At 42.5% G+C, this 19,871-nt stretch overlaps 1 protein-coding gene across 2 annotated transcripts in view; it reads left to right on the forward strand.

The window, feature by feature from the left end:
- KLF12 (KLF transcription factor 12) overlaps positions 1–19,871 on the forward strand; it is a 165,409-nt gene that overhangs the window by 90,048 nt on the left and 55,490 nt on the right. For both annotated transcript variants that reach the window (XM_066581095.1, XM_066581085.1), the window contains exon 2: positions 7,038–7,125. In XM_066581095.1, the coding sequence (XP_066437192.1) occupies positions 7,060–7,125 (66 nt within the window). In that variant the 5' untranslated portion in view covers positions 7,038–7,059. The remainder of the gene's footprint in view (positions 1–7,037; positions 7,126–19,871) is intronic.

Below are 19,871 nucleotides of genomic sequence, written 5' to 3' on the forward strand. Positions count from 1 at the left end.
ACAGCCTAGTCTTTTGGTCATCTGGCTTGATCTGCAGCCACAGTGATGCAGTACTGCACACTGAACTATGTGATCCAATGCAAATGTATGCGTGTTTTAAACCTTGGGCTTCAAAGGTTCAGCAAAAACATGACTTTGGCAATAACTTGCTGCTGGGGACATTTCTTATAGATTGATAAATTAATGCTATGATCTATGTGACTGCATACAAACGGTTCAATTTAGGATGTAATTTTAAAAACGAACATGGAATGTTCTGTATGGATTGATCATAGACCCTCAGAATTATCTGCCCTGGTGGGCTGAAGGCATGCTGGTCCAACACTGGCAGCAGTAGCAAATGTATATACGCTCAGGCTCCGGGAATGTGTTCAGCCCTGTCCATGTCAATACACCGACAACTACATTCAAGGGGTTCTGCTACTGTGCTACAGATTGAGAGTTTAGCTGTCTGCACCTTCTCACCAACTCCATTAACAAGGGACCCATACGGCGGACCCCTGCCAATCTGGTGGTGTTGGCCTAAACTGAGGATTGGTTTTCACCTGAAAAAGCCTTAAAATGTATTAAATTACAATGTTTGATATGAAGCCCTTTGTGATGCTTCGGTATCATTTGGATATGGTATGAATGGAATTTAGAGGGTGAGAGTTTATTTTTGAAGCTTTTAACATAACGGTTTGTCTCCTTGTTTGCACATAACTAAATTGCTGGAGACGTGAAAACAATACTGTGCTGGATAAAAGTCCATTCTTTCTGCACAGAGCAAATGGCTGTATTACAATTACCTGGCAAAGTGAAAAGGGTACAGTAAATTGAAACACCTATTAACAGGCAGCAGGAAAATGACACAGGTTATGTTACCTTTTGTGCAGTCCGTCATGTGAAGTATTCTGGTAAGTTCAGCATAATAGAAGGATGCGTTTGCTTGCGGGTGATTGAGATGGACACTAAAAGATTACAACAACATGAGAAATAATCCCTTTTACATAGCAGCAACATATTCTGCAGCACTTTACAAGTAAAAGGGTAGACTAGAAAATCAGACTTTACATATAATAAACTAATAAAGAATTTGCGCAATAGAAGTGAAGGCCCTGCTCATGAGCTTAGCAAGAGGTACAAGTGCTTGTTCTGTATAATGGTCAAGCCATCTTTATCCCCTTCATGTCCCAGGGCGTATTTTTACGTCCTGAGCATGCAGGGCTTGTATGGGGCGGAACACAGCTGACACCCACCCACAGCTTTGATCAGGGTGAACTCTGATTGCAGCTATTAACCCTTTAAATGCCCTAATTGGTATGACTGGGTCCTGAGTAACCCTCCCATACCATGAGATCGCGGGGTACCATTCGGCTACCAAATTGCCAATGCAGCCTGGGGCCCTCTGAAGGCATGGCTTGATGGATTGGCAAAGCATGGTATAATGCAATATTATGGTATTGCATTGTACTTTACGAGCGATCAAACAATCGCAAGTTCTGGTCCCCTATGGGGAGCAAAGACTGGAGAAAAAAACTGCTAAAATGAGTTTAAACATTAATATAATTTACTCTTTTTTTCCTTTTTAATGGTTGTTTTACAAGAGTTGTTTTGTGGAAGGTTGACATAATTTTATATCTTTATTCAAATCACTGTGTGGTACTAAATTACAAGAATACCATTGCTAAAGATGTCATTTATAATACTATCTGATCACCAACCCAATACCATGTGACTTGTCTGTAATCATGGAAAGTAGATGTTGTGGGAGTTGATCCTGCAGTCTCCCGTTGTAGCATGGCATTTTCAGTAGCTGGTATTAAACCAACTCTATGTATAAATAAGTACTTCCTCTCCAAGATCCTTGCTGGAAGCATTGAGTGTGCTTCGCTCAAAACATAACAGTCATGAAAATAGCTTGACACTTCAATAACAGGGAACACTTGAGTGCAGAAAGGTTTTTATGTCAATCCTGGCAGAAACCAAAATGTACTTTTTGTTTGAGATATATTAGTTAATGCAAGAATCCTATATCTTTAGCCGGTTTAGATGGCTTTCCAAAAGTTATGAATTAATATTACACTTCTTTATCTAGTGGCAATTTTTCTATGAGATCACTAAAGATCTTTTAGACACAGCATTTTTGTTTCTGCTATCGATTTCCGTCCTCTGTTTCCGCTGAAATGCAAAAAAAATTCCATTCCAAAGGAACCCTGGATAGAACTATTAGTGTATCAAACAGAGATCACTTTGGTGTCCGTGTTGACAGTTTCCCTTCCTTTCTGGCAGTATATCAGGACCGAAAATCTTAGTAGAGTATGCTTTTCTGTCCTCCTAAAATGCCAAAAAAAAGAACAAGAACCATGTCAAATGGAGACCAAAGTGGTCTGTTTGATACATTAATAGTTCTATCCAGGGTTCGCGTTTTATTATTCAGCTTCTTTAAAAATCACTGATTCAGATGACATTTTTGATTTGGTCCTATATGCACAGCAGACCTAAAATAGCCAAGACCTAATTTGCTCTAAAATCTGTAGAGTGTTATGATAAATTTAGAAAGGTCAACAGTTAAAGCAGATAAAAATCTCGAAAAAGCTGAGAAATGGCTTGATGAAGTTTGTACAAAATGAAGTGTCCCATTTAAGCTTAATTGAAGAAGCAGAGAACAGGATGTGATGCCAGAATATTGAGGTGAGATGGTGTCTGAAGCAGGTCAAGTCCCTGAAATTCAGCCAAACTTGCAGTGCTGACTTGTCACATTGTCAGGGATATTAAGCTCTTGCTAAGACAAGATCTCTCTCAAGTAGATATATAATTGCCGTTCTGTAGTACACTGCCTTGTGAATTATGGGTGCTCTACACTTGAATGCACTGGTACAAATTACTGCAGCCTCCCATTATGTACAAATAGCAGATAATAGAGTGCTCTTGCTTTATATTGCCAGTTTAAAGCATCCTTTATTGTGACATTTAAGGGTGTTTGCTCATATTGTGCATTGGTGTGCCGTAGTACATCTGAGCAACTTCGCAAGAGGAATGGTCATTGGTGCAAGCTATCCAGGGCCAGTATTTAAAAAAACAAAAACTGCCAACCCCACAGGGCTTTCTCATGCAACGGTGTTGAGTATACTGAGAATGGTGAAAAGTTTCATCCTGTAACATGGAACAATAAAGATCTTTTTATTTTTACTACACCGTTGATGCTGTCACTTCTTCACTTAATCTTATACTGCGAATGGTGTGACTGAGGAAAGACACTCAGTGAAGGGGGATCCTGTGGATATAAACCACTCCATTGATGAAAGGGGTCAGAGGAGGATGTCAAGAATTGTTCTAATGCGCAGACCGTGTATAATTAAGCAAACTACAGCCGAGTACAATGCTCCAACTATCATGGATGGGCTATAATAAATGACTAGTTCAAATGGTATTGCTGCCTAAAACAGAAATGCAAGACTTGAGTGGACAAAACTATGCAAAAGCTGGATCACAGATCAGTGGAAAAACATCACCTGGTGAGACCAATCCAGATTTCTGTTACACAATGCTGATAGAATTTTGACACGAGCGGCATGAATCGGTGAGCCTTTTGTTAGTAGTTTGGAGAATGTCTGTCTATTTCCATTTAATTTGCGACAACTAGACATGTGATCCCAATTCTGACCAGCTCAGACTTGCTTGGGTTTGTGTTCTCAAATTAGTCTGTTTTGCAGTCCTCATAATTCCTGTGTAATGGATCCTGTTGCACAAGCTCTTTAGAAGAAGACACAGACACTCCTATCACAATTACCGCTGATTAGATGCTCCTGTCAGTTATAATGGAGGTTACAGCTCATTCTTCTGGCTGTATATTTATGGTCTTTAGTTTATTTAGGTGAATACAGATGGTAATGGCAATGTCCTCTCTGCAGGCAGAGATGGTACTGTGTCTGTAGCTTGTCATGCAATGCTGTTGCATTATAGGAGTATAGTGGCAGAGTATAGAGAAAGTGGGCACGGAGAAATCTGAGAATCAAGATGGTGCCTGCTAAGTATCAGACAGAAGGCTGCACTGCATGGAAGGAACTCGAATATACATAGATACATTCAGGTGAGGGGCTCAGTAAAATGTGTTTTTGTTTTTTCTGGAGTGGCCCTTTAAAATTTTGACACAGGTAAATGAGCTTTAATTACAATATAGTATGACCGCTCCATTACTACATACAGGAGAATTTAGTTCTGATCCAATAATCATTTTCTCATTGGTGTGTAATTGGTCTGACTTACAGTACATTATATTTCAAACGCCTCTGCATACATTTTATAGGTCATTAGCAGTCACTGCTTCTACTGTAAGCTGCCAGTGACTAACCACCACTTTGTGGTGGTGCAAAGTCCATATAGGTCTGTATTACCAACGCATTGGCCCTCCTATATAGTGTCTCTTTAGGCCCTGCCTTCTGTCCAGTGCATTTTAGGAGAAAATGGCATGTGATGGAAAATGCATGAAACCTTCCTTATGAATTTGTGGGAGGGGGGAAAAAAAAGTGTGCTGCCGATGTCCTGAAATCGGAGACCTATGGAACCATCCGGTTTTCAATTTCAGTGCCCGATTCTTTTGATCTTCCTGGAGATAATTTTCCACCATGTAGAACACATGCATGTTTAGTTTCGGAGAAATGGCAGTGGTCTGAGCATTCCCGAACAGCTATTGAAGGTGTATGCGCACCTCCAGGACGCGGCTACTAGGTGTCCTCTTGATGTTACCTGGAGCTTCTAACACATGTAACATGCTTAGATGAGAAATGTAGCAAGTCTTTTAGATCATTAGATGTGTATAGTCATCTGACTTTAATGTTGTGTACAATTTATTAAAAACATAAGTGTTTTTATCTACATAAATCATTGGTTTTTATAAGGATTTTTAAAGTAGGATATAAAAAAAAACATACTTGCATCTATATTTTATATTGGTCGTTCATTTCATTGTAAAAGCCATGAACGCACTGTATCATCCGACTGCAGAAACGATGCAGCATGGTTATGTTTTGAAGAGTTAAAGGAGATGTCTCGAGGAAGCAGTTAATTTTTTTTTTTGCCCAGTCCCCCCCATTAAACACACATTACTAAGCCCCCCTGTAAATGACATTTCTAGCTGGTTCGTACTTACCGTTCCAGCGTTTCAGCAAGTTATAAAAGTTTCCTCAAGATGGCCGCCGGCTCTTTCCCAGTCGCTCGCTGCAGCCCGACGTGCGCGCTCCCGAGACGCCGCCAGCTGTGTCTCCATGGCAACCGGACGCATCGCAGCCGCCGACCAGACGCCCCGCAGCCGCCGACCAGACAGCAGGTAACCGGCGCTAGCCCCCGGCTCCCCAGCGCTAGTTCCCCCGGCGCAGCGACAGCCCCCCCGGCCTAGCGACAGCCCCCCCATCGCAGCGACAGCCCCCCCGGCCTAGCGCTAGCTCCCCCGGCCTAGCGACAGCCCCCCCGGCCTAGCGACAGCCCCCCCGGCCTAGCGACAGCCCCCCCCCATCGCAGCGACAGCCCCCCCCCATCGCAGCGACAGCCCCCCCGGCCTAGCGACAGCCCCCCCGGCCTAGCGACAGCCCCCCCCATCGCAGCGACAGCCCCCCCCATCGCAGCGACAGCCCCCCCCATCGCAGCGACAGCCCCCCCGGCCTAGCGCTAGCTCCCCCGGCGCAGCGACAGCCCCCCCGGCCTAGCGACAGCCCCCCCCATCGCAGCGACAGCCCCCCCGGCCTAGCGACAGCCCCCCCGGCGCAGCGGCAGCCCCCCCCGGCGCAGCGGCAGCCCCCCCCGGCGCAGCCCGGCGTAGCGGCAGCCCCCCCCGACCCATCACTTACCTGGGAGGCTTCTCGGGGCGGCTGGGCTGGTCTTCTCCGCTGGGCAGCTCCAGTTTCTGCACCTTCCTCTAACAGAGGATGGTGCAGAATGGCCGCTTCAGCGCGCTCCCGAGCAGTGACAGCTCGTCTGCGCATGCGCAGAAGAGCTGTAGCGGGGAGCACACTGAAGCGGCTCGTGCTGAATGGAGAAGACCGGACTGCGCAAGCGCGTCTAAAAAAGCAAGCTGCCAGCGAATTTAGACGGAACCATGGAGACGAGGACGCTAGCAACGGAGCAGGTAAGTGGAATAACTTCTGTATGGCTCATATTTAATGCACAATGTACATTACAAAGTGCATTAATATGGCCATACGGAAGTGTATAACCCCACTTGGTTTCGCGAGACCACCCCTTTAAATAACAAATTGATGCCTGTTACTACTTGACTTGGTTTTATTTTACTAAATTAAACAGACTTTGCGAGATTCCTAACTTTTGGGTATAGATGTAAGATGATCTAGTCAGAGATCCTTCAAGTAAACATTGTAAATCCGACTGTAACGTGCAAAATGGAAAAAAAAATCCCCATGGAGTTGGAGTTGCAGTATTGACTTGCAGTGGAAGTTTCCATAGAGTTCTGGCAGATATTCCAAATCCATCTCTGATGCATGCTCTTAACACACAAGCTGGAAAAGTGTCCATAACTCACAAGGACCTCTACATGACACTCAATTGTAACCGTAAAGTATAATGCTCCACAGTATTTTTGTTGGATAAGCCTGACATTGTAATATAAAGTAAGAATTGGTGTAATGATTCAGGCTGTCAACAGTTTTAATGGCAAATATCCCATCGATTATCTGATTTAAGGGTGCGTACAACGCAGCCGAAATCTGGTCGTGGGCATTAGCCCTAAACATGCTAGTATAACATGTATGCCCTTTTGGCATTTGTTTGACCTTGAATACTTTACTGGATATGTTTTTGGATTTATTTTTTTTTTGCTAATTAAACATATCTCTAGATGTAGCCCATAGACACTGTTTAAAAGCATCTCATGATAGTTCCGCCTGATAATACCACCCCTGCAGTGTAATCTAGTAAAGAGAAATGACTCCTCAGCATTCAGTTTCCTCTGTTTATCTTTAAAATATGTTAAGATTTAAATGAAATAAAAATTTCATTTTTGGACACAAGTTTCTTGGCTCACACAATTCTTTTTCCTGTTGTAGAACAGACCTCTTTGAAAGCAGAATGTTAATGCTGGATGGGATGCCGGCAGCAAGAGTCAAAACCGAGCTACTGGAATCTGAACAAGTGGTAAGCAGACTTTATAATATACAGCAGTCTACTTCACATGAGAACTGTCTTGTTTCACTGTATTTAAAGGGTTTGTCTGGTTGTAGACTATTATTGGCCTATCCTTTATAAGTCACCAATAGTAGACAGGTAGGGGTCTGCTACCCGAGACTACTTCAATAAGTTGTTTGCCAGGCCAATGCACTTAGGTACTGAGCTGAATTCTGCAGGACATAGACAGTTCAGTTCCTACTGCAGTGGCCAAGTTTGGTATTGCAGACAAAGTTTTCATTCATTTCAGTTGGAATTTGGACTGCAATACCAAGTCTGGCCCCTACAGTAAGAACAGAGCTGTCTGCTTCCTGCAGATTTCCATTCAGTGCACTTGCCCTGTGAACAGCTGACTGGCAGGTGACCCAGGCAACGAACCCACACTAATCAACTATTGATTTATCCTGAGGCTAGGTCATTAATAGTTTACAACTCCTTTAAAGAGACCAATCAGATGCCTGCTCAAATCTGTTTGCTCTGGGTATAGCTGGTACACAATGACCAGTTTTTGTTCTGCCCAGTGTAAAGATATGGTCATTAATTGACCCATTCAGAGTCCTTCAACAATACGAATTATGGTAAAACCGATTCCCATCCTGTTGAAGTCTTTGCTTTACCAGTCCTACAAGGCAGTGCTACTCAATAATAAGGCTCTCCGAATGTTTATGCCCTTTTAAACTTCCCTATCTTTATTGGAATAGTATTTTACAGCTAAATGATTTTCATGCAATCATTGAAATATCATATGGAGGCTTAGAGGATCTTTATCAGGATTCTTGGGTTTAGGATTTCTTAGGCCTCCCTCACACAGGAGTTGCTGAAAGCGCAGCAACTTAAATTGCATCACTTTGCGGTATTTTATCTTTGTTTTTGGCCACAGCAATGCTGTGGCCGACACCAGCTTTTAGCACTCCTCATCATTGATGAAGAGCACTAAACACCCAAAAATTGAAAGGCTCTGCTCGAAAATGGTGGCGCTGAAAAGCGCCGCTATAGAGTGGATGTCCGAGGCTACGTGAGGGGCTCCATTGAAAACAATGGGAGCCTCTGACAGTGTTTAGTGCTGTGCTAAAAATGCAGCGCTAAACTCTGGGGGAAAAAAAGTCTGTGTGAGCGGGGGCATTAGGCTGGGTTCACACCGGGCGAAAGTGCCATGCATACTTTCTGCACGGAAATTCCGCCATTCATCTTAAGCCTGAGACTTTTGCTAAGCTGCACTTCCAGAGTGGTGCTATTTGTGTGGGGGAAAAAAAAATCAGACCCCTTTTTTCTAGTCTTTTAGGCCACCTGCACACGGGCAGATTTGCATTGCTGAATCCGAAGTGGGCGTCCGACGCCAGGTTCCGCAGCAAATACCATCCATAGCATGCTATGGAAAGTGATTCTTCCTGCATATGAACGGAAACCAATTGCAGTTTTTGCTCGCGGAAGAAAAATCGCAGCATGCTCCATTTTTGTGCAAATCCGACCCGCCCGTGTGCGGGCGGCCTTAACAACTCTTTACCGGTCAAAGTTATGAAATCAAATGCTACACGGCTTTGTCATACGGGCGAGTTGCTCCCAAGAATAGAGCCTTCTGTCCACTCACGTGTTTTCCGATCTGCATGGCAGTACACATTGCATGTCCTATTCTTGCCCATAAATAGAGATGAGTGTGTGTAGCCTATAGGCCTCATGTCCACGGTGAAAATCAGGCCCGCCGCGGATTCTTCATGGAGATTCCGCAGCGGGTCCCTCCTGCCCCGCGGACATGAGGCCAAAAAATAAGAATAAACTCACCTCTCCGGACGCTGCGGTTCTTCCTTTCTTCCCAGCCAGATCTTCTTTCTTCGGCCTGGCGGATGTGCTCGGCACGCCGGCAGCGTGCCGCATACATGCGCCGGGCACATCCGCGAGGCCGAAGAAGGAAGGGAGACCTGCAGCGTCCAGGACAGGTGAGTTTTAATTATGGTATGGGTGTTCCGCGGATCCGGACAGCTTCCATAGGCTTCAATAGAAGCCTGCGGGAGCCGTCCCCGCGGGAGACCCGCACTAAAATGGAGCATGTCCGGATTTTTTCCCGTAACGGATCCACGCCTGAAGGGAAAAATGACATCCGCAGGGATTTAACTACCTGCGGGTGTCCAATGCATTCCTATGGGGCGCGGATCCGTGTGTGGGAAAAACGCTGCGGATTTTAACCCCATGGACATGAGGCCATAGCCTCATAGGCTTTAATAAGCTTGTGCAGTCTGTGAAATGCGCGGATAGAACATACGCCTGAGTGAATAAGCCCTTATTAATGCCATATTTCTATACCATAATAGTAAATGGTTATTTGTAGAATTCCTTATATTAATTTCAGAGGGCAAATGGAAACCTATAGGGCTCAATTACACCAATATATTTTTCAAGAATGGGAACAACTTTTCCTTGTAGAAAAAAATATTGCTTCATCTACTGGTATGAATTCAATCCTTTTTTGCCCCCCCCCCCTTCCCCTCCAGTAAAATACATATATGATGCTTTTTGTATATGCCAGCTCTTATGTGTTGTGTAGTTGCAGGTGTCTTACTACTGGTGGCCTATTAGTTTTAAATTGACTTAAGCGTTGTTGTACTCGGCAGCTTTTAGCTTTGATGTAACAAGGTTTTTAAATAAAAAGCCTCCATGAAGTTTCCATCTGACTATATATAGGGACTCGTGAACTGAATCCAAGCAGTAGTTTAGTTGGCTAGTTAGCATATGCAGTACACCAGTGTTGTTTCAGTGTACTTGCTTATATAAAGAGTCTAACTTTTGCTTAAAGGAATGCTGCCTTCCAATAGGTGGCACTGGGGAGGTATTATTTCATGTCCCTTATTTGAATATTACCCAGAAGAGCATGAATGGCCTTTTGAGTCTCTTCACTCACTGTCTAGGTGCTCTCCCTAATGAGAAAAGATAATGTACTTGCATTTCATTAGTTTGTTGATGAATAGTTTGTGTGTTTTGTCTATTCATCGTATTAGCTTGAGAACATTTGTCCTGTCATCCTGTTATGTTAAAATTCTATCTGAAAATTTTATTTTAATTGACTTCTTTTGAATAAAAGGCAAATATAACCTTTTCCAAATCAGATTATGATAATTTCATGTGTATATAAACAAGGTCCTCATGGTAGGAATCTATATAGTCTTTGGGAATGAAACTTTCTTTATGTGATTGGAATGTTGATATGAGTCGATACGAGTGATTACAATTTTAGAGAAAAAGGATAATTCATTGCAGAAAACTAAACTTGTGAAGGGAGGCTCTAGTACCCTGTAGTACCGCCTCTAGCTTGGATACAAGATGTGATACGGGTGGGCATGGAGGCCCTTGTACCCTGTTGGACCACCTCTAGCTTGGATGCAAGATGTAATACGCATGGGCATGTAGGCATACAGGTTCCGTATGGTATCCTGCAGCATATCGGTTCACATTTTCTGTAACGGTCTCTAGATTGGGCAAGCTTGTAGACTGTCAAAGGTGGCATCTCAGATGGTCCCATACATGTTTCTATTGGCAATAAATGTGGTGACTGAGCAGGCCACAGAACTCTGAAAATGTTGTGAAGACATTCCTGTAACCCCCTTGTGTGTGCTGCTGAGCATTATTCTGCTGGAAAATACCTCTTTGAAGCCGATATGAGGGCAACACGTGGCTGCAAGATATCCTGAACATATCACTGACCTACTATTGTATACGATGGCCCCCCAGACCATTACCCCAGCAGTGGGAGCTGTGTGCCACTCCACATCAAAGGCAGGATTGGGACGCTCAGCCCTAGGTCTCCAGACCTGAACATGGCCATTATCCATGCTAAAATTAAACCTGGATTTGTTGCTTAAGACAACCCAGTTCCACTCTAGTAGTCCAGTTTTGTCCAGGACACCACTACAAATTGAGGCAATGATGGGTGGGTGTCAAAGGCAGTACACTTAATGCACTTTGTGGGACCCAATGTTCTTTAACCAAGCACCTGGAAATGATTGACAGAAACAGGGGCTTGTAATGATGGTATCACCTGGTGCTTGTTAGATGATCAAGTAATCCTCTGTTCTGGTAGTCGGGTGTAGGCATCCTGATGCCCTCATGCATCCAACACTTCCTAACAATCTGGTCAGAACGGTCCAGGTGGTGGGCAATTTGTCAATACCAGCTTCTCACATTCCAATAATGTGCCCCCTCTCAGACTCTGTTAACTGGGCAACATCTCTTCAATTGTGTCGTAGAGGTGTCTAATCGTCAACAAGCGGAAACCAGCAGAAAAAGAGGTCCACTGCACACAAGGAGCCCCTGAGAACCTTTTTATAGGCCAAGGGTGGAACCATGTTTAGGGCCTCAGGTGGCAAGACTGTTCATCCAATCACACCACAACTCTAATTATTTGCATGCCTGCCTGAGATGTAACTGCATGCCAGGTTTTGCAGTAAAATGACAACTAGTGGCTTGATTTTTTTTTTTTTTTCTGACAGTGTATATTTACATTTGCCCATCTTTTCTGCTTACAACACATCAATTTCAAGAACTGACTGTCCACTTGCTGCCCCCTATAACTGACCCCTTCACAGGTGCCACTGTCACAAACTAATCAATATTATTCACTTTTTACCTGTCAATGGTTTTAATGTTACGGCTGATCTTGGTCTATACGAGTATTAATGTGCAGCTAGGAAGGATGAAAATGAGGATCATGCATACTTAATCAGGTTATTTTCATCATCACGGTTGTGTGGAGTAAAGTATTTCATTGTGGTACTTTAAATAGGCGACTTAACTGTGCCTGAATTGCTATTTATTACAAGCGGAAGTAAGTGTTTTAATAAGCCATTATTTAAAGCTGACTGCCTTGATTGGTTTCCATCTCGCCCTATTACACTGTAGGCATATTAGAAAATTCCAAATAATTTCCTCAATAAAAAATGCCCATCTATTTCAATTTTCTGTGCAGTAAATATATATTTAAGAATGCAGGGTAGATGGAATCCTGGTTGTAGTACTGAGTAAGCTCATTACACAGGAACATCTATTGAGTTTTATTGTGATGTAGGGAGAAGAGTTAGAATATTCTACAAATAATAGGGGAACAAATGTACCAGAACGTAACCACATTTAGATTACTGGACAGGGTTCTATAGAGAAGGTGCCTTTTGCAGAAATAGAAATCATCATTTTTGATCAAATAAGACATGATCGTGTTTATTCTCCAATAGACTAATCCAGGCTTGAGTGGTAAATTCTACCTTACAAACCTCATCAAAAGTGGATATTTACCTTTTCACATTAATGACCTATCGGGATAGGCCAGCAATATCTGATTGTTGAGGGTCCACGGCTTGGGATGCCCATCGATCAGCTGATTGAAGGGGCTGCAGCATTTGTGCAATCATTGCAGTCTCCAATATTAACATCTAAGCTACTGGCTTGTCCCATTCATGTCACTTGTCCTGGCTAATCGGCTACTGTTGACCTATTCTGAGGATAGGTCATCAACGGTGTAGAGGTGGGCAACCCCTTTACTTGAGTTTTTTTTTTTCTTATCACTAAATAGTTTTTTACGCAGACCTTGTTAGGGGGGCTGGTTCTCCTGGTTAGGTAGCAACGTTGATGGGGGTCCAGGATGTCGGTCATTAGTCGTCTTTTCTATTCTTCAAGAGGCCCTTCCTTCTCCCTATCCTGCATCTACTGTTACCTTAACTATTGAAAATGAATGGAGATATCCAATAATCAATCATTTTTATGATGCAGCCACAGGATATGCCATAAAAGTCTTTGATATAAATAACTCCTTGAAGTTACAACACCCAGACCGCCTTCTACAGAGTAACTTTTGCAAAGTGGGAAAGCTGTGGGAGATTCGACCACCCTTGTTTCTCTGCTCTACTATCAGATTACTCTAACTTGTAAATAGGCAAAAAGCAGCTGGTAGGATGATGCCACCTTCCAAGAAACAAAGTAGAAATGGTAGGCCTGAATATTTTTGACCAACTTCTCATTTATTGTATTAGAACCAGCAATTAAATTTGTTTTGAGGTGCAAGACTTAACCCTTTGCAATCCAATTTTGGATTCAGGGTTTCCTAGGGGGATTTCTTTTTCTGCCCTTATATAATGGTGCCATCTGCTGGCTAGAGCCAGTACTGTAGTATGGGACATGCTTGAGAGGCCCCCGACAACAGAGGGGCCAGTAATATACAATAAGAATACCCTGCTGGACGGCTTCCAACATCGGAGCTGTACAGCCTTCAATCAGAATGTCTTTAGAAGTCAGACAGTGGATTGGAAAGGGTTAATCAGTAATGCTGGGTACAGAACTATGTAGAATGATAGCGTATAAGTGGAAATGTGGGAAGTTGGTGACAAAGAAAAGCAGGGTGCTAAAATATAAAATGGAGGCAATCATTTTAACAAAAATGGTACATAATGGATTAGATGGATAAAAAAATGATCAAGGCACAAAGTAAGGCATTAAAACTGCAATACATGAAAGCTGATTGTACAAAAACTAATTATACAAAAAGGCTAGTTGTACATGACAGGAGAAAGTTGGAAACGCATGAAAGGATAAATGCATGGATAAATAAAATGTTTACATGATAAAAAAAAAAAAAGATTTTTAATAAAATAGTTGAATGAAAAGGGCAACAAGTGACGAAGACTGGCACAAAATTGATATCCATGTTTTAGAAATTTACTAATTGGCTATGTTTGTGTGATGTATGTGATATACATGGGCAGCACACAAATGGAAAAATAAACACACATGTAAATGGGCGTCTAAAGTCAGTGATTGGCAGTTTTAAAAAATAGTTGCGTCAATTGGCAAATGACTATTAGAACTAAATGAGAGAGGAGAGATCTGCATGCAATATTGTCAAGAGAAGACTGGAATGGAGGAGAATTAGTCACAGACTGACAGCTCAGCAACAGCATAATCTCCAAATACTATGAAGCAGGGTCTCTGGAAAGGATGGGGATATCTTAAATTTCAGGGACATACAGTAACTATATGAAACTAGGTTCAAATGTATTTTGTTTATGAAATGAGATTAGATTTAAAATCCTATGTCCAGTTATGTAAGATTTACTTTTCAGTTAGTGTAGGAGACAAAAAGGCAAGTTACATAAATATACATGCAGACACATGTATTGGCATACTTTACCTTTTGCTTCTTGGCACACCTTGCTTTGTAGACCACCATTCTCTTTAAGCTGACAAGACATGTCTTCCTTTGGATGCCGCCAGACCTCATCCATCAGTGCCAAACTACTTTTTATTAGAGGAGTTTCTGGACTGGTAAAATGTTACTGTACATTATTATTAGGTTATTAGTTTTCTAGATTACTGCTCTGTGCCTTAAATTGAAGCTTTATCTTTGAACCTTTTCAAATAAGAAATTACCTAACTCTCAATATCCCTTATGGCTTATTCACATCTGTGCTTTTGGTTCTGCTTTCTTGTCCCTTTTTGGCAGCAGGCAAATGGCTGCTTTAGAAGTTGGATCCTTCTGTACACCTTTAACAGATTGCAGACTTCCATTTTCAATGCCCTTAGGAATTAGACTGTAGAGACAAGCTGAATATCCTATGGGACAAATGCAGTGAGTATGGAATTCCGGCTTTCCCTTCAAGTTAATATCGTAAAGGTGGCCATAGACATTCATCTAAGGTCGAACAAACCTGGCAATTTTTCAGGGGCTGGCTGATCATCTAATGTGTATTGGATGTTTGGCTGATGTTGGGGGAAAGATAGGATTGGACATGTTGAATTCAACATGTCCAATCCTTGAGCCGCACGTGTTTTTACTCCCTCTTGAGAACACTTGCCTGCATATGGGAAGATGAGGAGGAATAGCTGCCAGCCGCATGAACGATCGACTTGTACAGCTATTGAACTTAAGTGTAATGGCGCTAAAAAAACCCTATATTAGAGAATTTCTACTTATGCAATTCCCTAAAGTGCATCAAGGGTGAAGTTTCTCAAAGTCTTTCCAACATAAAATGGTGAAATCCTTCTGAGCTCCTTCACTTGTAAAAACTATTCCTTCAGTTGTTTTTTGTAGACTGCTGCCCCTGTTTTTACCTTGGCTATGACAAAAGTTGCCAACAGCTTCAGAGTTGGTTTTGAGGAGGCAGGCACGTAATATACATGAACAGTTCTAGGGTGGGATTGTGTTCCCATGGAAACAAAGTAGTTCTTTAGCTAGAGAAAATCTGTACTGACGAAAAGGGTGGGAAGCAATTAAATAAAATCATATCTTGTAAGGGAAAGGGAAGCACAGGGTTTTAATAATCTGCATTTCCTTTGTGATTTAAAGCAGTTTCCCCATAAATCTCATGTATGAAAATCTCAGTACTTTAACTCAGTTCATCAAAAATTAAAAAGCATTTGAGGAAAAAAAATATGAAAGGAACATTCGAAAGTGTTTATGTCCTTTTAATAATTTATTTGCGAGAGTGGTTTGGAATGAAGTGAGAAGGCTGGCAGATCCGGGGAACACATATGCCTGGAGTTTTCTCTTACATCTGTTTTTACACTTAGACTTACAAGACAAAGCAACAAACAGACTAGCAATGTTGTCTGGCATATGTCAGCAGGATAAACTAAATGTGTGCGCCATTCAGGAAATGTAGATAAAATAGTATTTTACTGGGAGTTGTATTGCTTAAGCATCATGCATAAATTTGGTGGTCCTGCTGTAATTGACTTGGGGGAAAAAAATCTACAGTACTTTCAAGAGTTAAATCGCTTTTCCATTTGGTCACTATTTGTACAGGAATGCTATCAGCATTCATTAAAATGGCTATAGATGTTTTTTACATTTGTTCTGAAACTGTACGACCATGAAACTTTGTGGCAGGAAACCGCATTCTAAATTTTTTTAGACTGTGCATGTCTTGATGTTTAAAGTGATAACGATTAGGACTTAAGGGAGTTGCTTCATGAAGTCAACCCCATTTAAGAATAGAGCTGGCTTCTCTCACTATTGGTGATCAGCTGTTACTACAAGGGAAGCCATGGCAGCCACACATTTGTTTAAAGGCAGCATTACATGTCAACCACTGGCATAACTATAGGGGATGCATGGGATGCGGTTGCACTCAAGCCCAGGAGCCTTAGGGGGCCAATAAGGCCTCTCTTCTCCATATAGCGAGCCCAGTACTATGAATAAAGCATTATAGTTAGGGCCCCTGTTAGAGGTTTAGCATTGGGGCCCAGGAGCTTCAAGTTGCACCTCTGCGTTAAGGGAAGTTTGGGGGACCCCAAGATAAATCTTTGCAACCAGGCCCATGAGTCTTTAGCTATGCTCCTGTAATTGCATGGACAGGTTGGGTTGAAGATCTCTCTGACATTGCTCATCTATGAAGACCCATACCGCATAGATATTTTGTAGTGTGACTGCTTCAGTTTTAACCATCAGTGGAAAACATATATTAACCTCCTGTCTCTCATCAATATTTGTTGTAAGACCATTGTTATGATGCATGTACATGCAACTCACTATGTTTCTATGGACCTCAACTGGTCATGTAACAACTGAAGCTGGGGATAGGCTACAAAAAGCCTATGTTCAGCTATAGCCTTTTCCCAGGCCGGTGAACACTATTCCTGCTGTGCAATAGTTTAGTTTACCCTATGGCTGGGGCCACCTTAATATTTTTTGAAGCACTAAGAATTGAATTGTATCTGTTGCACAACAGCATTAGCTAGCGGAAGCTGTTGTTGAGGGGTTGTGCCAGCTGGGGATGCCAACAAGACACTCTGCCTAGAGCTGGTTATGCACCTTAGATAGAAGTAGGTTGCACACATGTAATATTGTGTGTTCTCCTTTAAATGGTCACAGTAATAACATTTCCATGGTTGAAATTCGAAAACAAGCTGCAATCAGAATGTATAATGTGCTATAAATAGCCAAATTGGAACCAGGATGCTTTAAATAATAATACACTCGCATTTCGATACTCCTGACATTAGTGGAGACAATTTTTTTAGACAATGTGGTCTGAAGATATTTCCATAGCAACAAGAAGGTGTTTACCGATGCCTTGATTCCTAAACTTTAAGCAGGTTATTATAGGTTACTTGTTCTCCAATCTGTAATTATCATCAGGTAAAAAAAAAAAAGGTGCTGAACGTGGGTGGACTGTTTGGCTGGTATTTTCTTGACTGATTTGTTTAGCGATCCTTTCAAATGCAAATTCCAGTGAATAATATTGGTTGCTTTTCTGTTGAACCAGTTAACCATTCCTGTTCCAAATGGCACAAATTAAAGAGTAGTTAAAGGGATTCTGTCAAATGTGCTGTTCAGACTACAGGCAGCAAAGAGCAGGAGGATCTGATCAGACTGATCTATAGGTTTATGGGGAGAGATTCAGTAGAACATGTTTTTTATTCATGTAAATTCCTGCTCATTCCTCGCAGAGTCATCCAATGGGCGGACCTAATGGTGATTGACAGCCATCAAGAAATGACTGTACATACCGAAGAGGCGTACATTCAGAGACTATTTGTCCTTCTGATTTTTAGATTGAAAAATCAGTCTAAAAATCTGATAAAGAGAAGACCCGTTCATTTGAATGGGTGTCTGCTCATGGGCTTTTTATTTGGATTGGTAGTCTGATTGAAAAAATAAAATAAAACAAATGCAGCTTGATTTTCGGATAAGAATAGTACTTGTCAATGTGTGGGGTTCAGCACATCGGACAGCACACTCATGGATGTCCAAGTGCTGTCTGAAGAGCGTTAGACCAAGAGTCTCGGGCACAACGTTTAAATAGCCCATGTGCATGTACCCTTAGCTGCCAATCACTGATAGGACCGCCCATTGGACCACTCATCTCAGAATGAGCAGGGATTTACACTATTAACCCCTTAGTGATGAAGCCTGTTTGCGCCTTAATGACCAGGCCAAATTTTGCAAATCTGACATGTGTCACTTTAACATGGAAAAACACCAGAAAGGTTTTGCATATCCAAGCGATTCTGACATTGTTTTTTCGCCACATGTTGTACTTCATTTAGGCGGAAAAAATAGACCGATAGAATTTGTGTTTATTTATTAAAAGCGCCAAAATTGGAAAAATTTTGAAAGTCATTTTTTCACATTTCCAACTGCAATATCTTAAATATGTGCAAACATAATATAGAAATTTTTGCTAAGATTTATATTTCCACCCGTTTACTTTATTTTGGGCGCACATTGGAAAAACTTTTTTTTGTTTTTTTAACCATTTAGGAGACGTACAAATTTAACATTACTTTTTAGCATTTTGAGGAACACTTTTTGTTTTCCTATACCAAGCCAAGATTGGAAAGGCTCATGAGTGTCAGAATAATAGATACCCCCACAAATGACCCCATTTTAAAAACTACACCCCTTAGTGTATTCACTGAGGGGTGTCATGAGTATTTTGACCCCAGTTTTTTTTTTCAGGAATTAATTCAATTTAGAGGAGAAAAAGTAAAATTTCATATTTTTGCAAATCTATCATTTTTAAAGACAATTTTTTTTCCTATAGTTTACATGAAAATGAGGATTTACACCCCAAAATGGATACCCCTATTTCTCCCATGTTCAGAAATATACCCATTGTGGCCCTAATGTTATATCTGAGTCCACAACGGGGCCCAAAATGAAAGGAGTAGTCAGTGTCCTTCAAAACAGAAATTTTGCTTGAAGTCCTTTTAGGCCCCATAGCACACATGTAGAGTTCTTGAGCGCCCAAAATCTGGATCTAAATGGGCAACTGGCAACACTGAGAGCCATTGACATCATGGAAAGGAGTTTGGTGCTCACTGAGCAGGCACTCGCTGGGGTAGAGGCGGGGGCGAATGGTAGTACGGAAGTGCAGGGGGAGCAGGCAGTCAGCTGGGTGACAGAAAGAAGGAGGGTTAGAGGGAAGAGAACCAGGGAGGCTGGTCCTGAACTGGCACAACCCAACAAGTTTGCACGATTGGCAGATGAGGGGGATGCCATTACAGAGCCAGCACCGCTGCAGCACGACACGCCCTCTGAACGCCAGGGGGATGACTGCTCCAGTGAGACGGGGACGGGGAGCGCAGGGCAGGCTAGACAGGTTCTAGTGGTGGGGGACTCAATTATTAGGGGGACAGAGAGGGCAATCTGCCATAAAGACCGGGATCGTCGAACGGTGTGTTGTCTTCCTGGCGCTCGAGTTCGACACATCGCGGATCGGATTGACAGATTACTGGGAGGGGCTGGTGAGGATCCAGCGGTCATGGTGCACGTTGGCACCAATGAACAAATTAGAGGTCAATGGAGGGCCCTCAAAAATGATTTCAGGGACTTAGGGTCCAAGCTCAGGGCACGGACCTCCAGGGTAGTTTTCTCGGAAATACTACCTGTACCTAATGCCACACTAGAAAGGCAGCAGGATCTTAGGGAGGTAAACAAGTGGCTCCGGAGTTGGTGCAAGAAGGAGGGATTTGGGTTCCTGGAGAACTGGGCTGACTTTGCGGTCGGCTACAGGCTCTACCGTAGGGACGGGCTGCATCTAAATGGGGAGGGTGCAGCTGTGCTGGGGGAAAAGATGGCTAGAAGGCTGGAGGATTGTTTAAACTAGGGACTGGGGGGGAGGGTAAAATGAGAAATAGTGGGGTAGCCAGTGTAATTAGCGATCTGGGTCCAAGCAAAGGGAATGGGGGACGAGCAGGGGGTGGGGTTAGTACAGTTAGAACTGATAGATCAGCCA

The sequence above is a fragment of the Eleutherodactylus coqui genome, chromosome 1 (assembly GCF_035609145.1).
Source record: "Eleutherodactylus coqui strain aEleCoq1 chromosome 1, aEleCoq1.hap1, whole genome shotgun sequence".
Lineage (NCBI taxonomy): Eukaryota > Metazoa > Chordata > Amphibia > Anura > Eleutherodactylidae > Eleutherodactylus > Eleutherodactylus coqui.